The sequence below is a fragment of the Colossoma macropomum genome, unplaced genomic scaffold (genome assembly GCF_904425465.1).
Source record: "Colossoma macropomum unplaced genomic scaffold, Colossoma_macropomum, whole genome shotgun sequence".
Lineage (NCBI taxonomy): Eukaryota > Metazoa > Chordata > Actinopteri > Characiformes > Serrasalmidae > Colossoma > Colossoma macropomum.
Genome location: NW_023494808.1, coordinates 15,651,140 through 15,673,163, shown reverse-complemented (window position 1 = coordinate 15,673,163; position 22,024 = coordinate 15,651,140). Strand labels below are relative to the sequence as shown.

The 22,024-nt window shown below is 38.2% G+C and overlaps 1 protein-coding gene across 1 annotated transcript in view; it reads right to left on the bottom strand.

The window, feature by feature from the left end:
* Nucleotides 1-411: 411 nt before the first annotated feature.
* The window catches only part of zgc:152904 (uncharacterized protein LOC767777 homolog), a 406,505-nt gene continuing 384,892 nt past the window's right edge, over nt 412-22,024 (bottom strand). The window contains exons 16-18 of the mRNA XM_036557615.1: nt 7,599-7,806; nt 3,371-3,490; nt 412-1,044 (exon numbers count right to left, since the gene is read on the bottom strand). Coding sequence (XP_036413508.1) covers nt 930-1,044; nt 3,371-3,490; nt 7,599-7,806 — 443 coding nt within the window. The 3' untranslated portion in view covers nt 412-929. The remainder of the gene's footprint in view (nt 1,045-3,370; nt 3,491-7,598; nt 7,807-22,024) is intronic.

The window sequence follows — 22,024 nt, the reverse complement described above, 5'->3', positions numbered from 1 at the left end:
CTCTACCGTACCTGATTCTTTATTTGTGGTTTTCTAGGAACACTTGATATACAGTATGTTAGCACTACGTTATACACGCATATGTACAAACGAGTGAAATTCATCATAAAATATAGAAAATAGAATAACTCAGAATGGCTCACGAAACAGACATTGCCTTTAGCACAACATACTCACATTCACGCGCACGTAACTGTTTTTAATGGAAAGTGGAATGCAACAGCAACATGAGGGGCCTTGTGGTTGATAACAAAAATGCCTTTTTAATGTCTCTCATGTAAGGATTTTCTTTTGCAGAGTAACTGGTGCCTCAAAATCCAATGAGCGCATAGTTAGCATACTCCATAGATGCACAAATAGAGTAGTATGGTGAGAAGTCTAGCAAAAAAAAAACAAAAAACAGCAAAACAGCAAGGCTGCTGTTTTGAAGGAACGTGACCCGAGGTCACATGCTGGAGAAATGTGGACAAGACATGGCAATCAGATGGTAACGTCCATAGTGATGTCCATGTGGGGACATTTTGGCACACGCCAAATGGTCCTGAAAGCTCCGTGTTATCCACAGAGACCCAACGTGTTTTAATTTGCAAGGACGGAATCAAAGCTGAAGTGGAGGCATGAATATAAAGCCCTACCAACACAAAAGGTGGCTAAAAACAGAAAATGTCACTCAAAATCAAGTGCCTTCAGCTGGAGCTGCTTCAAATAGAAAGGACAATTAATTTATCACAATAAAAACTCAACTCTCTTTTTTTTTTATATATTTATAACATATTTACAGATGCCCCTGTGTGTGTGCCCTTGATTAGCCGTTCTACTTCTGAGGATTCCGATTTACCCTTGTATTTTTCTTTTTACATTTTTTTCCCGGTGTTTTGGTCTTGTTCGGGCCAGGCTTGGAGCGTCCTCCCAAAGAATGTCCCCCCGCATTACGCTTTGCTGTCGTCCTGTTTTGTGTGGATGCTGTTGTCGCTGTGCACCTTGATCTCGATCAAGTCCGGCTTAAGGACGTCTTTTCCATTTTCCTCTTTGAGAGGGAGTTTTCTGCAACAAAGAAAACAGATGCTTACCAGCTTTAATCCTTAAAAGGAAGTTCTCAAACACAGTCACTGGGAGGAACACAAACACAGGGATGGTAGATGATGATCATATGTAATATGTTTGTCCTGTACATTCAACAAAAAAACAAGGATGATGGACTAAGATAAAAAACACCTACAAAGGCATATGCAATGCCTTAGACATGCAATGGATAAGATATGCGATACCATTCCCTGCATCACTAGGGGAAAGTGTAAAGCAACAGTCACACTAGACATTTGCGGTCCCTGCCTTGCCTGCGAAAAAGGTAGGAAAATTGGCAATAAAACATCCTGCATTGGTGCAGTTAAAGATTTAGAAATGATGTGAGCTGTGGTTAGAGATATTGTATTGAGAGTGAGGAAACTGGCCTAGTTGCGTATTAATTTATAGTTAGCTTGGGAAGAATTATATAAAGTATTGCTTCTAGACTAGGCCTAGATTATCCCATGGGTTTTATGGGATTTCAGGGGTCCAGGTCACTAGGGGGCCCCCGTGTGGTGGAAACTTTACTTTTCTGCACAGAGAAAAAACTAAACTAATTACAGTCTTGTCATTGTGTTATAATTCTGACGCTCTTCAAGTCTTTTATAAATGTCTGCTTTATTTTCTCCTCCAGTCACTTCTAGCAATCTTCCATTACCTCAGTCAAGCTGTCAGCTTTTTTTTTTTTAATCAGCGAACTAGCGTTCCTGTAAAGGTACCTTGAATTTTAAGCTCCAGAAATGAGGGGAGGATCTGCAGGACCTGTAAAAGCGAGACCTGAAACCCTGACTGAATAGAGGATGCCCATTTCCAAAGTCAAACATAAGAAAAAAAGGTGCTGATTCATAAACAATTTCCATGCCTGCCGTAGCTGTATGATTACCTTAGGACGCTTGGCGGTTTCAGTTTTAAAGTTTGCTGGTGTTGTTTTCTTCGTCATTGTTAGGTACACGTCAGCTGTCTGATTTTAATTCTCATCTAAATTTAGGTAAATGTGCTTGTCAAGAGTGGATGCATGTTGTAAGTGCTGCACTGGCCGCTGGGTTTATGTTAACGTGTTCTTGTGTGTGTAATCTTGCTATGGTTTTCCTTTTTACCACTATAGGCTATTGGATTACGCAGAATGATGACTGCCCTGCTATCAACAATAGGCTACATCCTCATTTCATGGCACTGGGCATTTTGAAAATGTACTGCTTTCACAGCCCAGATTGGAAGATTCAAATCTATTCTTACAAAAAAAAAAATCCCTGACCACCAAAAAAAAAGGTGGCCAGGTAATGCCCAGGGACCCACAATGTGATGATCCAGGCCTGGTCTAGACACTGCTAAAATGAATACCTGCTTTATGGCTGCTTCAGCTTCTGTGAGTCAGTGGAACTGCTTGTGCTGTTTGTGAACTTTCTTTTAACAGCAGAATGGGCTGTTATCCAGTGTTTTTGAGTTGCAATGGCTAAAAGCTAAATAGCAGTTTCATCAGTGTTACTACTTAACAAATCTATTTCTTTCTCCTCTTGGCCTTCTTCCTGTGTTCTCTCTGTTAGACAAAAAGAATGCATTGGACTTGGTGGGAAGGTTTCAATTATTTAATTTCATAACAATTGACTAGTTGTAAGAAGACAGCATTGTATGCCAGCACTTCATCTAACACTCCTGCCATTGTTCACAGGAAAACTCATTGCTGTGTGCGTATGAATGAAATAAAACTTGGACTAGAATCTCAGATAAAGTGCATTCAAAATGGATAGAAAAAAAAAAACAATAAATGCTACTCGATTTTATAGCAGTTATCATTAATTAACAAAACATTGGTGAGTGGTCTCAGCCCTAAAGTCCTTCATAGAATTTTTTCACTCTGGAAGTCTGCAATGCAAAACTCCCCACTGTGGCATTTCACAGTGAAATGAATGAAAGTGCGAATTTCACTGTCAAAATGCTAATGTGACTGGGCCTCTTATTAAGCCATATGCAATGGGTAAAAGGTCACACCAGTATGACTACAATGTTGTTCTACTTGACAGCACAACTTAATAATACCTTTAAAAGTCAAGAAAGTCACTGTGAACAAATAAGAAGCACAGAACTCCAGCCAATATGCCAAAACTAGCCAAACTACCCAAAGAGCTAATGCTGTGATTAAACTGAAAAAACAATAAGCTTAACAAAACAATAAGCTACAAAACCACAACCTTCCAGCGCTACAGTATGACTAAACATATTCGAAATGCTTGCAAAGCTAATTGATTCCCTTTCTTCAGTGACTACAGTTACTTTAGTACTTTTCCATGACAGATCTGCCTCTTACTCTGGCTCAGTTAGAGGAGTTGTCTCATTTGGTTCGTGCACTGGACTGCCGTCCTCTGGGTTAGTTATTCTCTCTTCTTCTGTCCTCATCTCCACAATGGGCTCCTTGGACCCATCACCCCTACTCACACATGCGCGCACACACACACATACACACAAACGCACACACATCAAGAGGTAGGCATTACGAGCCTGGCAGAAGCTGCTATAGAGACAATGCCATTAGGGATGCGCTTTGCTGGGAATAGGCTGATCCCACATCCTCACTGTTGACAGAAGAGCCTTATGCGCTGCGTATAGCCTAAGACCGCTTGCATTCAGAGTTATCTACAAACCCCAGAGGCAGCACAGAAAGAGGCTTTACTTTTCTCTCAAGGCACAATAATCTCACTAATAAGGACTTTACCAGAAAGGCTTTGGGGATGGCTGTCAGTGCATGTTTGCCCTGCTTGTTCTCTACACCTCGCAGTTTCTTATTAAATTACCACTCCAATTTAATGGGGAAAAAAAAAAAAAAACTCTGTCCTCTGCCAATTTGCACATGCTTCATTCCTGGACATAATACCGCATGTCACTTAGTGCTGGGTGGTACATCGTCTATATCAATTTATAGGTATTGGTGTCACATGTTAATATTCTATTCTATAAAACAGTGATATCTCTGCTGCCTGTACAATGATAGAGATACACAACATAAGATTCTTTTTGATGTAGAAAAGAAAAAAGAACAAAACAGTCCAACAGGCCTGGGTGATATCAATAAGTAATTAGCATGATATTTTCTTTTTAAAATCAGGATTATCAACAAAATTTTATTGGAAAACAATATCTATCTAGTTTCGGAACTGTGCATGTGCATTCGTAAGCTCCTGCTGGTGTAGGTTCACACGTTTCCTCTTTTAGTAAAGCAAGCCAGATTTCTGCCTATCATCAAAGTCATAAGCATTTTGTCCCTTCACTTGGCCACAAACTGCCAACTTTGAGAGCATTGGGCCATGCAAAATAACCAACCAGCAGCCATTACTGTTACATGACATAGATAGAAGGTGTTTTTCAAAACAGGGCTAAGGAAGTGAGAACTGCTGAATAACTTATAAAGATACTTTGTACTTTGTTTAATCCAGTGACTATATTTCCCACTCCGAAAGGCTCAGTCATGTCACGCAAGGCTTGCAAAGTTTGTTTCCCGTTGGATTGTTAAAACACGGATGAACGGAAGTGCAGTGACATGGACGTACGGGTAGCCAACCAGAGCACAACTGACACAAATCTGATTGTTGCGGCCAGCTTAAGCTACTACAGACACCAGAAACTCCATACACATGTGGGTGGAGTGCCTGAGGCTGAGGGTGTGTCTCAACGAGCTCTATTGTTCAGTAGTCAGGGTACTGCCCTGGGAACCAGCCATTTTCTAGAACATCACTGTCAAAACTGTTTCAGTGCACTTAAACTTCTGGCATCTGAAAGTCACAATTTATCAATCATTATCAGTTTTCTATGAATGGAAATGTTCATAGCAACCTGCAAGCTACTTAGCTAGCCAGTTGCATTTGTCCCTGATTTAACATGCTTTGACATTAATGTTTGCCACTATAACTACCTATTCTATCTACAAAATAGTACACTATATCTGTAATAATACAGCAGAATTATAACAGAAATGCTATTTCACAGGTACTGCACTTAATTCATTTCATGAACAGAAAATTACATTAAAGGCAGCTAACAGGCTCACAGCTAACAGGCTAACAAGGCCCCTTTGAAAATATTCAGTTACAGCCTTTAGCTTTAAATATTTACTGGAAGGATCAGACAAAATTTTACTGAAATGTTCACTGAATAACTAATCAGCCATCAGTTGACTGTGTTTTAGCTACAGCGGCTATGAACGGCGAACCACGGTTAGCTTGGCACCAGCAATGCTAACGTAAATCTTTAATAACATGAAGAAAGGCTTAATTGCATTGAACACTGTTACATGTGACTGACACATGGCTGTATGTAAACCCCTAGCAGGGACAGTGAAAAATTTACCATAGTCTAGAGTCTGCTCTATAACAATTCTTTGTTTTAAGAGTAAAAGGGAATGAAAGATTGCATGTGTATATTGTTTAATAATCATATGTCCAGTTATATCACCCAGGCCTACAAACCAATCCAAACAGGGTTTGTAGCACATTCTTTTACCACAGAGTAGCTGTCCTCAGGGAGCATGGGTTTATTAACTTCATTAAGGCAAACTTAAATATCATGACATGATGCTGTCATAAAGTAATCCTTCTGGAAAAACTGTGATATACCAATACCAATATTATAACAATAATACTAATACCACCCAGCACTAATGACACTGAAACGGGCCATCTAGCACATCAGTATCAAAAGCCTAATCCTTTCCACTTCCTCACTCTGTGCTCTAATAAAATAATCAGGACAACCACTGACCTTTTAGACCGAATGCCCCTCATTAGAGAACATTAAATTCCTTCCAAGAATTGAGACATTTCCCCTCCAGGCTGTCTGAACTTCCTGGGTATGGCTGTGTAAAAGAATGGACACCTTCCCTCTGTGATAATTGCACAGTTTAGAAAGGAGATGACTAATAGACTGACAAAACTTGGCATTAACTTTAACAAAAGCCATCATTAAATTTCCATCACTCGCCATGGGTAGGCTAAATGCAGTCTGTCAATCAAAAACGACTTTCCAAAGATCCCCATTCTTCAGCCAGATCCATGTGTATTTTAAATAAGAAACCTGTTACGCTATATGAAATCTCTCCTCTTAGTCAATGTGGGTTTGATTACTCACAGATAAAAACAAAAGCAAAAACAAACAAACACCTCAACATGCTTACGCAGTACACAAAAGGACATAAAAGATGCAGTGGGGAAAAAACCGACTGGGGTTTAATAGATGTGACAGATTAGGGGTGGGCGATATGGTGATATTTTATTGTTATCATGTTGAATTCTATCATGATATCGTAGTCATTGTCACTATTTCTAAAACTGGCAAACTGAATGCAGAAACACAGGAGACATAGGTGAATTGTTTAGGGCTTGTACAGGAAAACAGACACAAATTGTGGATGTATTTTATAGTTATTTGCTATTGCAAATCAAGTCATAAATCAAATCAAGGATAATTTAAATGTAAGAAAATGCTGTGTTAACATGCACAAAAGTAATCATATTTGTCTCGCAATCTTTGTTTTCTTTTAATGTGTATCCATGTCTGTATCAGTCTAAATACACTGACTGGCCACTTCATTAAGTACACTTTCTTGTATCTACATTCATTGTCCATTTTATCAGCTCCACTTACCACATAGGTGTACTTTGTAGATCTACAATTACAGACTGCAGTCCATTTGTTTCTCTGCATAGAACGGACCGGACAAGCAGCAGCAGACGACCGAAAGCTGGTATTTGTGAAAGGACTGAAAATCTGTTAGAGGCCACTGAAAAGTGGCCAGTTTTGGGTTTTGTGTTGTGTGAAAAATTGCTAGCTAGCTTAACAGCTAATTTAGTGAGGTTTTAATAACTTCTTTTAGATTAACTTCTAGATTAGCTATTGCACTAGCTAGCATACTTATTTCAATATTTAAGCTGTAAATGCATTATCATTAAATCATTAATAACAACAAGTACCAAAGCACACCAAGAACAACCAAACCATAGCAAATCAGCTTACACATTTTTGAGCAGTAACTCAAGCATGTTTATTTTCTTTGGTCTAAGCAGCTTCTCTGTGCTGTTACCACATTAAGAGGATCTGCAGTCTGTAAGCCAAGAGAAGACTGAAGTCAGTATTCCTCACTTCTCTTCCTTTCTGAAAGCATGCTCACGTGGCTTCACTTCACCTAACAATACTAACATCAATTGGAGCTACGGAGCACAATCAGGGACTATTATATTGCACTAGGTTAAAAAGAAGCTAATTAAATGTTTGTCTGCTATGTTTGATTTTTCCTATTGATGTTAATGAAAAGTAAAAATCATTGTACTTACAGCATAGTTTTTCCATGGTTAAAACTTGTTAAAACTAAATGTCCTATGTACTGTGCATCGTGAAGTATCACATGATTACCCTTTGACCATATAGCCCACCTCTATTATTGACTGATGAGGCGTGTCTAGTTAAACAGGTGAACTACACTACGTAACATGTAACACAGTAGGACAGTCAATAGGAAAATGGCCTGGTTAAGCCTGGGCTGAACTCACAGGTAGGCTGCCTTGCCCTCCTCCAGCTCTTTGCCTTTGCTGCTGGTGGCAGTCTTCTTGCTGCAAAGCTTCCGGGAGATGCACATGAGCAGGCCGCACTGGCGCAGGAAGAAACAGCTGACATCAACCAGCACCAGCAGGAGCAACAGGCCGGCCAGCCCCAGACCCACCACTGCGCCCAGTCCGAGGCCGCTGAACAGGGAGTCTGCTGAGACAGAGCAGAAGAAGCATAGTCACCAGTTGCTGAATGTCTTACCTAGTTCAAGTCTCAATTGATCTCGTCAGGTTCCACACTTTCTTTTGCGGCTACTGTTAAGAGGACAAGCTTTAGAGCTTTAACAGAGATATCTACAAGTCACTTAATTCGAGTCTGGGGTGAAGGTCCACCCTCTGGTCTTTAGTACAGAATTTTAGTGTTTAGCTTAATGCAGCTTAAAATAACCAGCATTTCATTATAGATAAAACATTTAGTTCTGTCTTTCAGACTGAAGTGCTACATGCAGTAAATGTGGTGTTTAAAGGAAAGAGGCAAAACAGCTTAAAATGGGTTGCTAGGCTGACGTTTGTATAGTTAGTAATCTATCTAGTTAGAATAACAGCTAACCCAGCTGAGGTTCTGCTAAGTTCCTTTAAGTTTTAAAGGAATTTGATCTTTAACTTACTTAAACTTCAGGTAGATTAGCTACTGCACTTGCTTGCATACTTACTATCCAAACTACATGCTAGGCAATGGTTCTGAGTTATTCTGCCTCTTTCCCTTAAACAACGCATTTACTGTATGTAGTGCTTCGTTCTGTCCATCAGACCAAAGGCCTCCCTATAATGAAAGGCTCCTTACTTGAGGCCATGCTGGACCTGATGCCACTGAAAGCTAAGAGTGAATGACACTGCGAATGACCACTGAAAAACTTCCAGAAGACACATGTGTAGATCAGAAAAAAAAAAAACATTCAAATATTCATTTAAAGCCCTAATTTATTTAAAGCCTCTTTCCCCATGCTTAAATTTCACAAGACTTAAATCTCAAGTTAGTTAAAGGTGAGTTGTGAGTCCACATCTCTGCTCAATACTACATTTTCTTTTCCAATATTGATATTAAAACTATTTTTAAAAATCTGATATTTTCTCTTTAAAAACAACTAAGCTTAAAAAATAGCTACTTTTAAGCACTTCATATAAAAGTCTAAAAGTAGGCTATCCTACTCAAAATACTGAAATGCTGCATTACCCTACAAGAAGAAATATACAGCTAACAGTATCACATCAATCAATGTGAGTGTGCACTATTTCATGTTAGATTTGTTACAGGACTCAGATTCTTTTTTTTCTTTTGATATCCACTCTGACAGCCCTTGGCCTGATGCAGACTCTTAGTATAAGATTGGCATCACTTAAACAAATCAAATCAAGCAAAGTCAATCTAAATGTACATTCAAATTATCTTCAGTTTGTATGCATGTAAAGATAGATCAGTTGTAGTTTGTGTTACTTAATTGATAAGCTTCTATTTCACTGTTGCTTTCACTGAGCAGCTTGACCCACTGGCCAATTTAATAGGTACATAGGTATAGGTATTTAATAGGTCCCTTGTATGTACACTGACTGTCAGTTTTATCAGGTCCACTTAACATACAAGTGCAATAGTCAGGATCCCCGCAGGACCACCACTGGGCAGGTTTTATTTGGGTGGTATATCATTCTCAACACTGCAATAACATTGATGTAATATAATGCCAGTGTCACTGCAGTGATAAGAATGATCCACCACCCAAATAATGCCTGCTCAGTGGTGTCTTCTGGGGGTCCTGACTATTGATGAGAGGGGTAAAGAGAGATTAAGATGGGCTGCAATCTGCAATTATAGAACTACAAAGCGCCTATAAGATATGTGGACCTGAGCAATGGGTAATGAGTATAGATATAAGATAGGTGTATCTAATAAAACAGGCAGTCAGTGTAGCTCAACATATCACGCTTTGTTTTTTTTTAATAATGTCTACATATATGGGAAGAGCAACAAGGAAATTGTTGTTGACAAATCCATCAGCCATGCTACAGCAGCCTAGTAGTATTAATGTTGGTTTAATGGATGTCAACATAGCTAGCTAACAGCATTAGACCAGCTGAAGCCAGGGAACAGTCTGCTTGGCCTATAAATTAGATGTTTATCCCTAAAAAACCTTGATTACACATAGAAATAAAAAAAAAATCTAAAGACATTTAGCATGCAAACAAAATCAACACTTTAAATTTAAGTTTAGGTAAGTTTAGAAGGGTTTGCATGCAATCTCAATGTTTAATGCTGCATCCTGGGATTAGAAGCCATTTGAATTGGATTGTTAATGTTTCATAGCCAAAGGGTCCAACGTTTCCTGTTGCGTTTGAATTCAATTTAAGCCAGACGACAGGGGCCTTTGGATGGACATTTAAAAATGCATTTCCACTAATAAATAAAGGAGAGGAAATGTTGTTCAGTTCACAGAGCTAAATGAAGCCCTTAAATGCTCTTCCAATAATTACTAAGTCTTGCCTCATGAATGGGAAACCATTTCCTATGTGTTTACTGAAAGCCATAGTTATCCCTGTCAAGCACTCTCTCAAGCCTGCATCTAAAGTTCACTGCTAGCTTTGAGGACAGTACTTTATAGCTCCTCTCAAAGATGTTTTGATCTTTGTTGTGCAAAAAGAAATCAAAGGGTCATTCGCAACACCTTCGCAATGTGGAGAACCTGAGGCTGGCTGGAGGAAATTCGTTCACACCTAGTTTTTGATTCTTTACTGCGTAAAAGTACTGACGAAAAGCCTAGACCTGAAGCATAAACAAGATCTTATCCAAAAGTGGCTAAAACACACTTTACAATCAAATAAATCGAAGATGAAGCAAAATGCACTTGGCTTGGAGATGGTGAACTATGACACACTTTGGTCAACAGTGCTGTATAAATCGAAATTTTAAATTTCATAAGGTCTCTGGTGATCCTTATCTCTGAGGGAAAGTGAAAAGGAAGCAAGCATTAAACACAGCAAACAGCATCAAAGCGCTGTTCACACATTTAGGTTAACCGAATGCACCCAAGATAGGGCATAAGGACAAATAGCTGACATCAAAGGCAGCAAAGTCAATAGTTTTTACCCACCAGAGTTCCTGGACTAATGAAAAAGTCTTGTGTTTGTTCACAGCACACAGACTAAACTGGGAGATAACGGTTATTTTTGTAGCAAGGGGTCTCGTGTTGATACCTAATTCATTCAGTCTTTCAATTTGGAACGTTATTTGTGTTTGCTGTTTGTAGATGCGATACTGAGTTTAATTTTACCCTTTTTGCTGGATTTGGCAACTCATTAGTCCATAGAGTGGATGAGCTCTGAGAGGCTGTTACTACAGATTGCTAGTTACTGATGAACACCTGTTCATGCAGTTGTGTCAAGTAAGCTGATGATGATTAAAGCTAATTTGACAATGAAACTGTGAAAATGTATCGTCTCGTTCTTGGTGTACATATACACATTCATAATTCAGCTCTGCTGAAAGAAGGTGAGCTAACTGCAATTACTGGCTATGCAGTGTTTGGCAGTCCTGCTCTGATGTGATCTTCTTTAATTTAGATTAGTGGTCCACATGAGGATTTTACAATGGGCACAACCTCAACCTTGTCCTCATCTGCTGGAGAAATGGAATCTTTGTTATCATTAATTGATATGGTCAGGTGACACTGATAAAAGGCTACATTCTTCAAATCCCCAAAAAACTTGGGACTATACATGAAATGCAGATAAAAACAGAAAACAGATTTATAAAGCCACTTTGACCTGTATTTGAATGAAAACAGAACAAAGACAATATTTATTACTAGCAATATAAGACTAGAAACATTGTGAAATGTTCAAAAACATTCTAAACAGGTGATGTATTCACGCTTGGGCATAAAAGGAGCATCCAGGAAAGGCCTAGTCCTTTATGAGCATGGATGAGTCAGTGCTCGCCACTCTGCAAAAAATGCATCAGGGAATAATAATTCAACAGTTTAAAGTAACATACCACAACTAAATATCTGTGACCTTCAATCATTCAGTGACCCCTTAATTCAACAGCATCCAGAAATGCTGCCTTCTTCTCTGGGCTTGAGCTCATCAAAGACAGGCTGATGTACAGTAAAAATGTGTTTTGTGGTCTGACGAGTCAACCTTTCAGATTCATTATGAAAACAATGGACATTGTGTTGTCCAGGCCAAAGATGAGAAGGAACATCCAGACTAATACCAGTGTGAAGTTCAAAAGCCAGGGTTTAACACTAAACACGTTTTGAGCAACATATTCTGCCCTGTAGACAAATGCCTTTTTCAGGGACCTCCATGCTTATTCCAAGACGACAATGCCAAGCCACGTTCTGCACGTGTTACAATAGCATGTCTGTGTAGTCCTTCCTGTTTGGCTGCACAGCTAAAGACTTGTATAACAGAGGACTGGTGAAAAATTTTGCTTTTTTTTGTCTTCAGTCCCCAAACGATTAATAAGCGCTGTTAAAAGAAAAGGTGATATAAAAGCTTCTCTGTAATGTTTTCATATTTAAGAACTCTTTACTCCACCAGAGGGCAGTGTAGAGCCTGTGTATTATGTTTTGGTCAGACATTCTAATCTTTTTATTTCAAAGAAGGAAACATAGAGAGACTACTACAGCCATTTGAAGACTGCTACACCATGCACGGGAAGCAATACTACAAAGTACAACTACAGCAAATAGGAAGCTAGTTCTGCTACTTTTTTTGCTGTTCCATGACACGTGATTGATTCATGTGATGTTACTCATTAGGATGTGCGCATGCGGGACAGTTCAGGACACAGGTTCATTCACATTAATGACAAATTTGAGTCACGTACCTAAACGACTGTGAACCATCATGTTAAAGTGATTGGATCTGAGCAAAAAAAACAGATTTTGAGCAGTGAGGCTTGTAATGTGAACGTCGACTAATTTTTCACAAACTTGGTAAAAGGTACAAAATGAAGTAAGCCAGCAACGGTAGCTAAGGATAGACAATTAGCATTTTTCTGTTTATCTTAAAGGCTTTAGATTGAGAGCCTTTCTTCACCTACTATTGCTTTTTGTGGTCTGGTACTGGATTTAATTTAATGCAGCAATAGGGAGATGCTCAGAAGCGCTCAGAGACATTGAGCAATGCTAGATGTTGCTGGCGGCATGTGCACGTACTTCAAAAACAATCTGTTTTAAAGATAAACAAATATGAGCTACAATGCAAAAGAAAAACCCAGTCCCACAGGGGTATATTTTTAAAAAATTTTGGAGTGATGCCTTACAAATTTAAATATCAAATTAGGCTGAAATGCCAATCCCAAACTATAACTTAACTGTAACTAAGCAACTGTTTTCTACCTATTGCTAGAAATATAGCCTCAAGGCTCTCAAATACATCATACATAAAGTGAGCTATCATGAAAAAAGTTTTTATTAAACATTTTTACAAAATATTTGTCAATTTGTATAAAAATGTAACTGCATAAAAAATCATGATTTTATTACCTTAAAAACCAAGTGAGAAAGATAGATTTGTGGTTTGAGACTTCTACAGAAAAGCATATGTCTGAGAGGACAATTAGTGACCACTAACTTTTAAAGTGAGCCTCTTCAACACTGTCCTCCGAACAAAATGCTAGTGCAAAGAAATGTGGGCCATGTGGGCTTTGTGGGCCTTTGGCTGTATGACTTCAGATGAAGAAGCTACAGAGCTGTGATAATGCTAGCTCAGGATGTCAATGAGTGCATCATATAATTTCAGCTAAGAAAAGATTAAATTTTTCTCAATATAGTAAGCAACTGCGATGACTGGACATGATTCCCATGCTGGTGGTGTAGATGTCTAAAAGGCTGAAGTAACAATTCACAAACATTCTCCCTCCGGCCGTCTGTGGAACATTTGCTCTGCATGTAATCCCCAAAATTGAGCACTTAGAGAATCACAGAATGGCCCACTTAACTGGCCATCACTACAGCTAAAGTGGCTGCCCAAATGAAGTACCAGCACCTTTAAAAAGGACAAAATGGCCGATAACAGCACTGTTATTAAATGAAACTGCAGAACACTTTTTCCACACCACTACACAGATTGCTGTAATCATCCACCAGCTAAGATGGTGGTAAGAGTAGATCAGGAACATTAAATACACAGGACTTGGTCAACCTGCATGCGTTCAGGAAAACAGAGCAAAGCTCCAGTCCAATGGGGAGAAAATGCAGTAGCTGCTCATCATGTCTAACTCATGGCAGCACTTAGGTAGAGTTTCATAGCCACGGAGCCACTTGGGGTTAAAATGCAGCTATAAAGTGTTGTTTCATATCTCCATGAATCAACACAGCAACACAAATGGACCGTGTGCAATATGAATCATAGCAGTACAGAACATACTGTGATATATGCCCATATTTTCCCCATTTCTATAGTGGTTCAATCAACAGTCTGTGCATGCACTATGTAGGGTCAGGAGAATGCACCTATATAAGATAAATAAACACAGCGATGATGTGGAGATGGTGATGGGGCATGTGGTTATGGGGTGGGACGGTACTGGGTAATGTGGGGATGGGATGCTGTTAAAGCAGGTTGGGATGGGATGGGGTTGTTGTTAGAGATGTCAGGGGTGAGTGGGTGAGAAATTTATTTCCGTACAGCTCTCTAGTGCAAATGTTACCACTAACCCCACAGTGGAGGTTAACTGTAACAGTGGCTAAAAATGGTAAATATGGTCTACTACATTAACGCAAACACAATTCTATATTAATAAGTTCTATGTTGTTTGAACCAGACAATATTTCCAACCTAAATATATAAAAATAGATTCCTCAAAAGAAATATGACTAGCAAAAAAAGTTTAAAAAAAAAAAAAATTCTTGACCATAAAGTAGAAGAGGAAATATCAACAAAATAAAACTTAATTTACATGGTATCTTAACATCTATAGTACGTTTCTGATGAAAGTGTGCATAAAAATGTCCAAAAATGAACAGTTATGAATTCATATGTGAGGATTTTTCCCCACAGCTTTCACTGTGAGTTGTATACATACTTTAAAATGGTGCTTTTATGGCATAAAAACAAGATGAGTCATTGGGAAATAAAATATATCTCGAGAAATATCTGTCTGCAATCATCTGATTGCTATCAAATTTTACAGATGATGTTGCTATGAGGATATGAGGACATGAGTACTTGAACCTGTTTTTGAACCTCCTCGCAAAGAGACAGAAACAATCATTAAAAACACAGAACACATACTATGAATGAAGCACCAAAATAAATAAATAAAAGCTAAAACTGCTTTGCTACCGTATTTATTAAAAAGGACATACATTTTTATGCTCAGGTCAGCAGTTTGGTTTTGATAAGATTTTAACACGATTCTGCTGACATTTACATACATACTCCTTTGATAACATTTTTGATAACATGACATGTAGGAGAAAAATTATTATGTTTTGAAAGCCAAAACTGGCACTAGGATAAATATTAGGGCTGCCAAAGTTAACGTGTTAATAATGAGTTAAAACTATAAACAATTAATTTAAATGTCTTTTGAAGCTTTTTAGCACCTTGGGCAGACTGGACAGTTCTCATAAGAGACCTATAGAAAAATCAATAAACAGCAAACTAACAAAAGCGAAAGCAAAGAGGAAAAACTATAGTTACCCATTCCGAGGGCCATTTTAACAAGAATCAGCTGAATCAAGAATGAGCTGTATAAACAACATATAATATATCGGTCATTCTACCAACCTGGGTCCAAATGTTTACCAAAACTTTACCAAATAATTTGATAGCGACTGTTTCAGTAGTGACAGTTTTAGTAATCAAGCCACTACTTGACTAGCAAACACAGAACAGTTGTACATAAAATCATAATATTTTTTCATTAGAACACAAAAAAGTTTACTTAATTGCAAAAAAAAAAAAAGAATTCTTAAGATCACTCGCTGATTTTCAGACTTTGGGACACATTTCCTTTGAAACAATGAGACCTAACTGCTCAGCATGTGGCCACGAGGGACAGGGATGCAGTCTAAAACCCGTTTTTTTTTTTTTTTGCGGTAGTGACATGAAAACTTGGGACAGCATTTTTTAAATAAAGGGTTTTCACTAAATTTTAACTCATGATAAATCTATTCTTTCCGCTTCATTTTAAAAGAAACAAAAAGGATCTTAAAAAAAAAAAAACATTGAAAAAAAATATAAAAAATATTAATAAAGTATTATTCTCACAAGTTGTAATTTAGGGCAGCCACCTTCCGATAGTACCCTAAAAAATGATTTTGTATATTTTTAGCTTATTAGTATCTAAATGAATGCCCTGGGTTTTAATACACCATAACATAATCTTTGTAAAAATGTAAGCTCTTAATACTTTATTGTTTTTTTTTAAATGTATATATATTTTTAACTGAGGGACTGCAGTTTGAAGTATTTGTGTAGAATGGTCCATATTCTACTTTGTACTTTTGTACATACTGTAAAAAGTCAGAGCCCACTTAATTAAATTTTTAGTCAAGACCACCATTTACAGAAAAATTACACAGAAGCCTCAGCAACTAAAAACAATATTAACTTTTTTCAGTATTTAGTGTGCCCACTCTTGTCTTTATTACAGCTTCTTTTTGGGAAACTTTCTTTCTTTGTTCCACGATGATGAGGTCTCAGCTCTGGGGTGGTCAGTCCATTGTTTGGATTCTTCAGATGTGAAGAGTTGCTTCAAGAGCGGAGCTTGATTTTCACCTCTCTCTCATCTCTCAAAGACAAAAGTACATTGAAAAAGAGTCTCCACCCATATTGGGGAAGATGTTGTGATGACGTCTCCACCCGTATTGAGGAAATGGTATTGTTTGTGTTTGTATGTGTTTAAAAACAGGCTGAAATCGGACAGCGTATGTCTGGTGGGAATATACCAAAAAAAATCTTTAAACAGACCTTTGTGTCTACTGTCACTGCGTCAGCAACACTTCTCTGTGTAAGCAGACTGCCAGCTTCAGTCATTGATTCATCAGCACGGCAGCGTACCCTAGGCTTACGTCACATATTAGGTTGTATCGGATGTTGGTCTTTACCATTTTTATGAATACGAGTGCATGACCACAGTATTGGGCCAATATCTGATACCGCTATCAGTATCAGTGCATTCCTAGTGTGGAACAGATGTACATTTTTCAATTGTGTAAATTGAACAACTCTTTTTCAGGTTGCTATCCATCTGATGGTGACAGTTTTGGTGGTCTTTCACAGCTATTAGAAGACCAATTTCCTTTCTATATTTTTATCATTTTGTGAACTCCAGTTTGGTAAGTCCTGTTTTCACTGATTTTCATTTAACTTTCCCCTTCTCTATGCAAGCGATCTTATATCCCATATCCTCGTAAACAACATTTATAACTATTTTAGTTGCACATAAGAGAGAAATTTGCAAGGCTGCCTAGATGTGTTTGGGTAGTTGTTTGTGTAAATGTTAGGGTCGTTCTGAAGGGGAACGATGTCAGTGAGAACTCTGGGAACAGCATTTGTTGGGAGGACACAGTTGTAATTGGTTGGTTTTAAGATTGGAAGGATGTGTGGCAGAGGGTGGGACTCTCCCCACCTAAAACACAAAATGCTTAAGCCTACAAGCCAGCAAAGTGCTGTCCAATGTGCCTAACGAGGGTGGGCTACGTTCAGCACCACTGTTTTGGGCAGCAGGAGCAGTGTGGCTTTCAAGAGGAGCCAGGAAACCATGCACGTCTGGCAGCACATGATTGTGCCACCTGCACACACTCACCCAGCACCACTCTCGGCTTAGCTGGGTGAGTGTTACAACTTCACACAGGACATATGTTAATGTGCTGTTTTTGGGTTTGTTTTTGGAGAAACTCCCTCTGGCTTCTCCTCCAGCCTCGACACCCGCCCCCACCCCTCCCCACAGTGGCAAGCCAAGCTGCACGCCTCTCTCTATCCCTCTCAAAACACTGACACCTCACTTCATTCCCATAAAGTCTGGCTTGCACTAGCATCTACATGTCTGCTGTAGTTTATGCTGCTCTCGGTCTCTACAGTGTCCAACAGATGGAAGAGTAAAGTGGCAGTAGGTGCACAAAAGTAAAGTGTGGACAAATTAAAAACTGATAGATATGATATTATACTCAGTGTAATGTAATGTAAAGACTGTTTTTCAGCCATTTCTAGTTTAGACATACTGAACAGTTCTTTGTATTTATGATTGCCATTTGCACTCCTTTTATAAAAAAATAGCTTGTCTTTATATAGTCTAAGAACATTTTATGATGAATGGAACAGTAGAAATGGCCCAAATGACTTGTTACACTAACATACATTAGAGTAAATGTACTCAGGGAAAAATATCAAACAGATAAAAGCGCTGAATCACACAAAAATCACAAGAACAATAACAAATGGTGGACAAAAAGCCCATATATTTAATGCAAATGCAAGACTGACAGGAGATGCAGGAAAATGAGAGTCAGAGAGGCTAGAAGGAATGATCTATGAGGAACTAAAAAAAGAGACAAAATTAAAAAGAAGACAAGAACTGGCAGATACCGCATCAGAGTCTGATGCATAATGCATCAAGGGGCATGTGGGAAAATGACACTGTTGAGCGCAATAGGATATATCTAAGCATTTTTTTTGGACATTACACAATTTCTCTTATAGCACCAATAATATCTGCCTATGACTTCATGAATCTGGTCTTCGCTTTGTGTAGGCTTACATAAAGTGGGTCTGGACAAAGCAATAACCAACAAAATTCATTCATGGAGTGTCTGGTGTCTGCTAGCAGGCCTGAAGACTAAGGCTGTAAACAATAAAATAATATATTTCAATATCAGTTATACCTTGAATTGTTTGGATGACTATGATTTCTTTGTAGCCACAGCATCTATTTTTTGGCCAGTTTTATTAACCAAACTTTTTTAAGCAACTTGGAACAAAGACAATAACATTATTATTTGCATTGAAGCACTAACGTGGTTCTTAAAAAAACTATAAGAATACACACACACACACACACACACACACACACACACACACACACACACACACACACATCATCTAAACCGCTTATCCTTCTGGGTTGCGGTGGGGTGCTGGAGCCTATCCCAGCTGTTAAGAATATACAGTTGTATGTAAAAAATTGGGAAATAATTCACAGTTACTTTGTATTTGGTTAACTAAAAAGAAAAAAATAATTTTGGTATGCGCAACAAGTTGGACACTCTACTAAGATCAGCTAAGAGTTTTTTTATTCATGTTATAGGAATTTTTCAATCCTCTGCCAGCTGCTTAGAGGACCCCGTAGTTATTGAATGTTACACAAGTTTTGAAGAGTCAGGGAATTTATTATGCATACGAATTGTCAGCTGATTAGTTTCTTAGACTTTACAGCTGGAAGGATGTCCAAATGTTTGCACATGCCACAATTACTATTTTTTCTATTGTTCAAGATTAAAACCAAATTCAAATATAAAAGTAACTGCGCATTAACATTTGCAAAGAAAAATATCTATATCTAGCTTTTATATTCTGTGAGAAGTTGGACTTTGAATCTGTGAGAGATATTAGAATGTGAAGATAAAGTTATGTTCAACCGGGAGTCATTACAGTAACCACAGTGCAAGTAGAAGAACTTGGCCTATCATCCAAACAGTGTTAGCATTTGCCAAAGTACACTCTTTAAAAGATGGTTCTTCTTCAAGGGTCGTTTAGTAAAGACAATGGTTCTATATAGAACCATGAACACTCAAAGAACCATGTGCATGCTTAAGTGCTTCTTTGCATGTTCTTCAGATTATGGAGAACGTGTTTTATGTGGTGCTATATAGAACTCTTTGAAAATGGTTCTATATAGCAGCAAAAAGCGTTCTACTGTTACGATGTCATGCTTATAACAACATTAGGATCTCTGTAATGTAGATCATTATTTAATTGCAGTTTATTACAGTCTATCATTGCACAGTAGTCCCACTATGAAGTCCAACAGAGTCTATTGTAACCATAACGTATATAATAATATAATACAAACATAATATATATATTATAAAAATCTATATCAAAATGGGTTATTTAACCATCAACGTGGCTCATGTGGGCCCTAGGTGGCTATCTAGCTTTGCCTAGTGCAAAGTCTGCCTTTGTGCAGGCACTTTTAAAACTTTTTAAAGCTGTGTTTTACAGTCATTTTACCATAGCAAGGGGTGTTTTTAAAATGCTAGCATGGATCAGACACAACTTAAGAGAGTTTGGATTGTGTGGGTGTTGACTGGCAGTGGAAAGGAACCACAGACAAAAAAATCTGTCCTAATTCTGATTGGTTCGACAGATAATTTGACACAGAGCCTTCAAATACAGTCCTACTCAAGTCCAGTCAAAGAAACACAAAAGCGCATAAATCTTTCAATCAAATCGACCAAGGTTATTCTTCATTTCACCATCAATAGTACATTCATGTTGTAGGCTACAGCTAAAAGCATAAAAAGATTAACAAAAGTTGAAAGTCCCTTTAAAATGAAAAAATGTCTTTTTAACATAACATGAAATTCAATTAAAGCACTACATTGAAAGTAAAGCACCGTGATATTTTGTCAAGGGTACAAACGGAGCATGTCTACTTAGATGGTTCATACTGTGTACATCATAAGAAACACAACACAGTAAGTGGCTAAAAGGTGACCATGTCTTCAAATCTGCTTCATTCTTTTTTTTTTTTTTAAGGAAAGCGCTTAATCAAGCATTCTTTGGGTAAGAGCACAAGATGTTTTGCGCCAGCAGCACCAGTGGGGAATTTGAATATTTTTCTCTGTTTTATCTGCTGTAGCTCTATTTTAACCTGCTGACATTACCATCTACTGTGACTGATCCTGGGAGATGGACTGTCACTGTGTCACAGCCTGGCTTTTAGAAAGCCCAGCTTCGCAATTGACCTTGTCACAATTTAATGCATCCACCGACAGCTGGGCTTTTCAAACCAGAGCCCAGGCTTGATCTTTTGAAAAGTACCTGTCACAAAACAAAGCCACCATCAACTGATAAGGATACCCTTTAAACAAAGAGTTTATTTGAACGCTGTGAAACCTGCAGTACACGAGAACGACACAGATTGGACTTGCTCGTTCATTAGCTTAGCACATTCTGTGGGTATATATATATATATATATATATATATATACATACACACACAAATTTTTTCCCCCATTCTCTTGAGTACCATTCCTCAGTACAAGCTCAGTTCGCTAATGAGAACCAGCAGTTTGATTGAACAACCCTGCTTTAAAATGCAATGTTTCTTACTATATGTTTTTCATTTCAAAAGCAGAACAGAATATAAGCTGCCTGCTATGCCCAGGCAATAATGGAGCAAAAATACTCCTGCTTTGCAAATGACTCACTCAATGGTTCACAGAAAACATTTTCCATTTCGTCTGGTAATTGATGGAATGGCGGAAATGAAGAAAAAAAAGTTCCACAGTACCAAATGAAGCACTGCTGCTATTGTGCTGTTGTATGTATTTGTCTATGCCTAAGTGTTTGTGTCTGATTTTATGTGTAGGGCTGAACCCCACAGTGTATCTGCAGAGAAAGCAGTGTCTATCCGTAGTAGATGGTCACTTTATTAGGTACACTCTTTCTTGTATCTACCCTCAATGTCCATTTTATCACATTTTTACCTCTTATTGTACACATACACGTTGTAGTTCTACAACTAGCTTGTAGCTCATCTCTTTCTCTGCATACTACGTCAACCCCCTTTACCTTGTCCATTTGTGGTCAGGACCCCCCAACTGAACAGGTATTATTTTGGTGATGGATGATTCTCAGCACAGCACTGACACTGACATGGTAGTTTGTGTGTGTGCTGCTCAAAGTGGACCACACACAGCAGCGTTTCAAGAGTTTCTAAACAGGTCAGTGCCACTGAGAATAGCCCACTAACCAAAAATATTCAAACAACAGAGTCCTGTGGTCAGGAATTAACCACTGATTAAGGACTAGAGGATGACCAACACAACCTGTGCAGCAACAAATGAGCTACAGCGCCCTCCACAAATATTAACACTTCTGGTAAACACAAGCTGTAAAAAACATTCTTTATTGTTTATCCATTTGATCTTTAATTCAAAATATTACCCAAAATTATTTATAAATCTTATCATGAAAGAAATATTCATCTCAAATCTATGTGTGCCCCCAGAAATTCTAATGAGTGAAATCTAGCTAAGGTATATTACCATTCATATTTTATGATTTAAGGTTCACCTGAGCCATGACTTCCTGTTTCACTGGAGTGTAAATGAGGTGACACACAGGCCAAATTCCCTCAGTCATCCATCACAATGAGAAAGACCAGAGAATACAGCGATGTGTGACACCACCTGTAT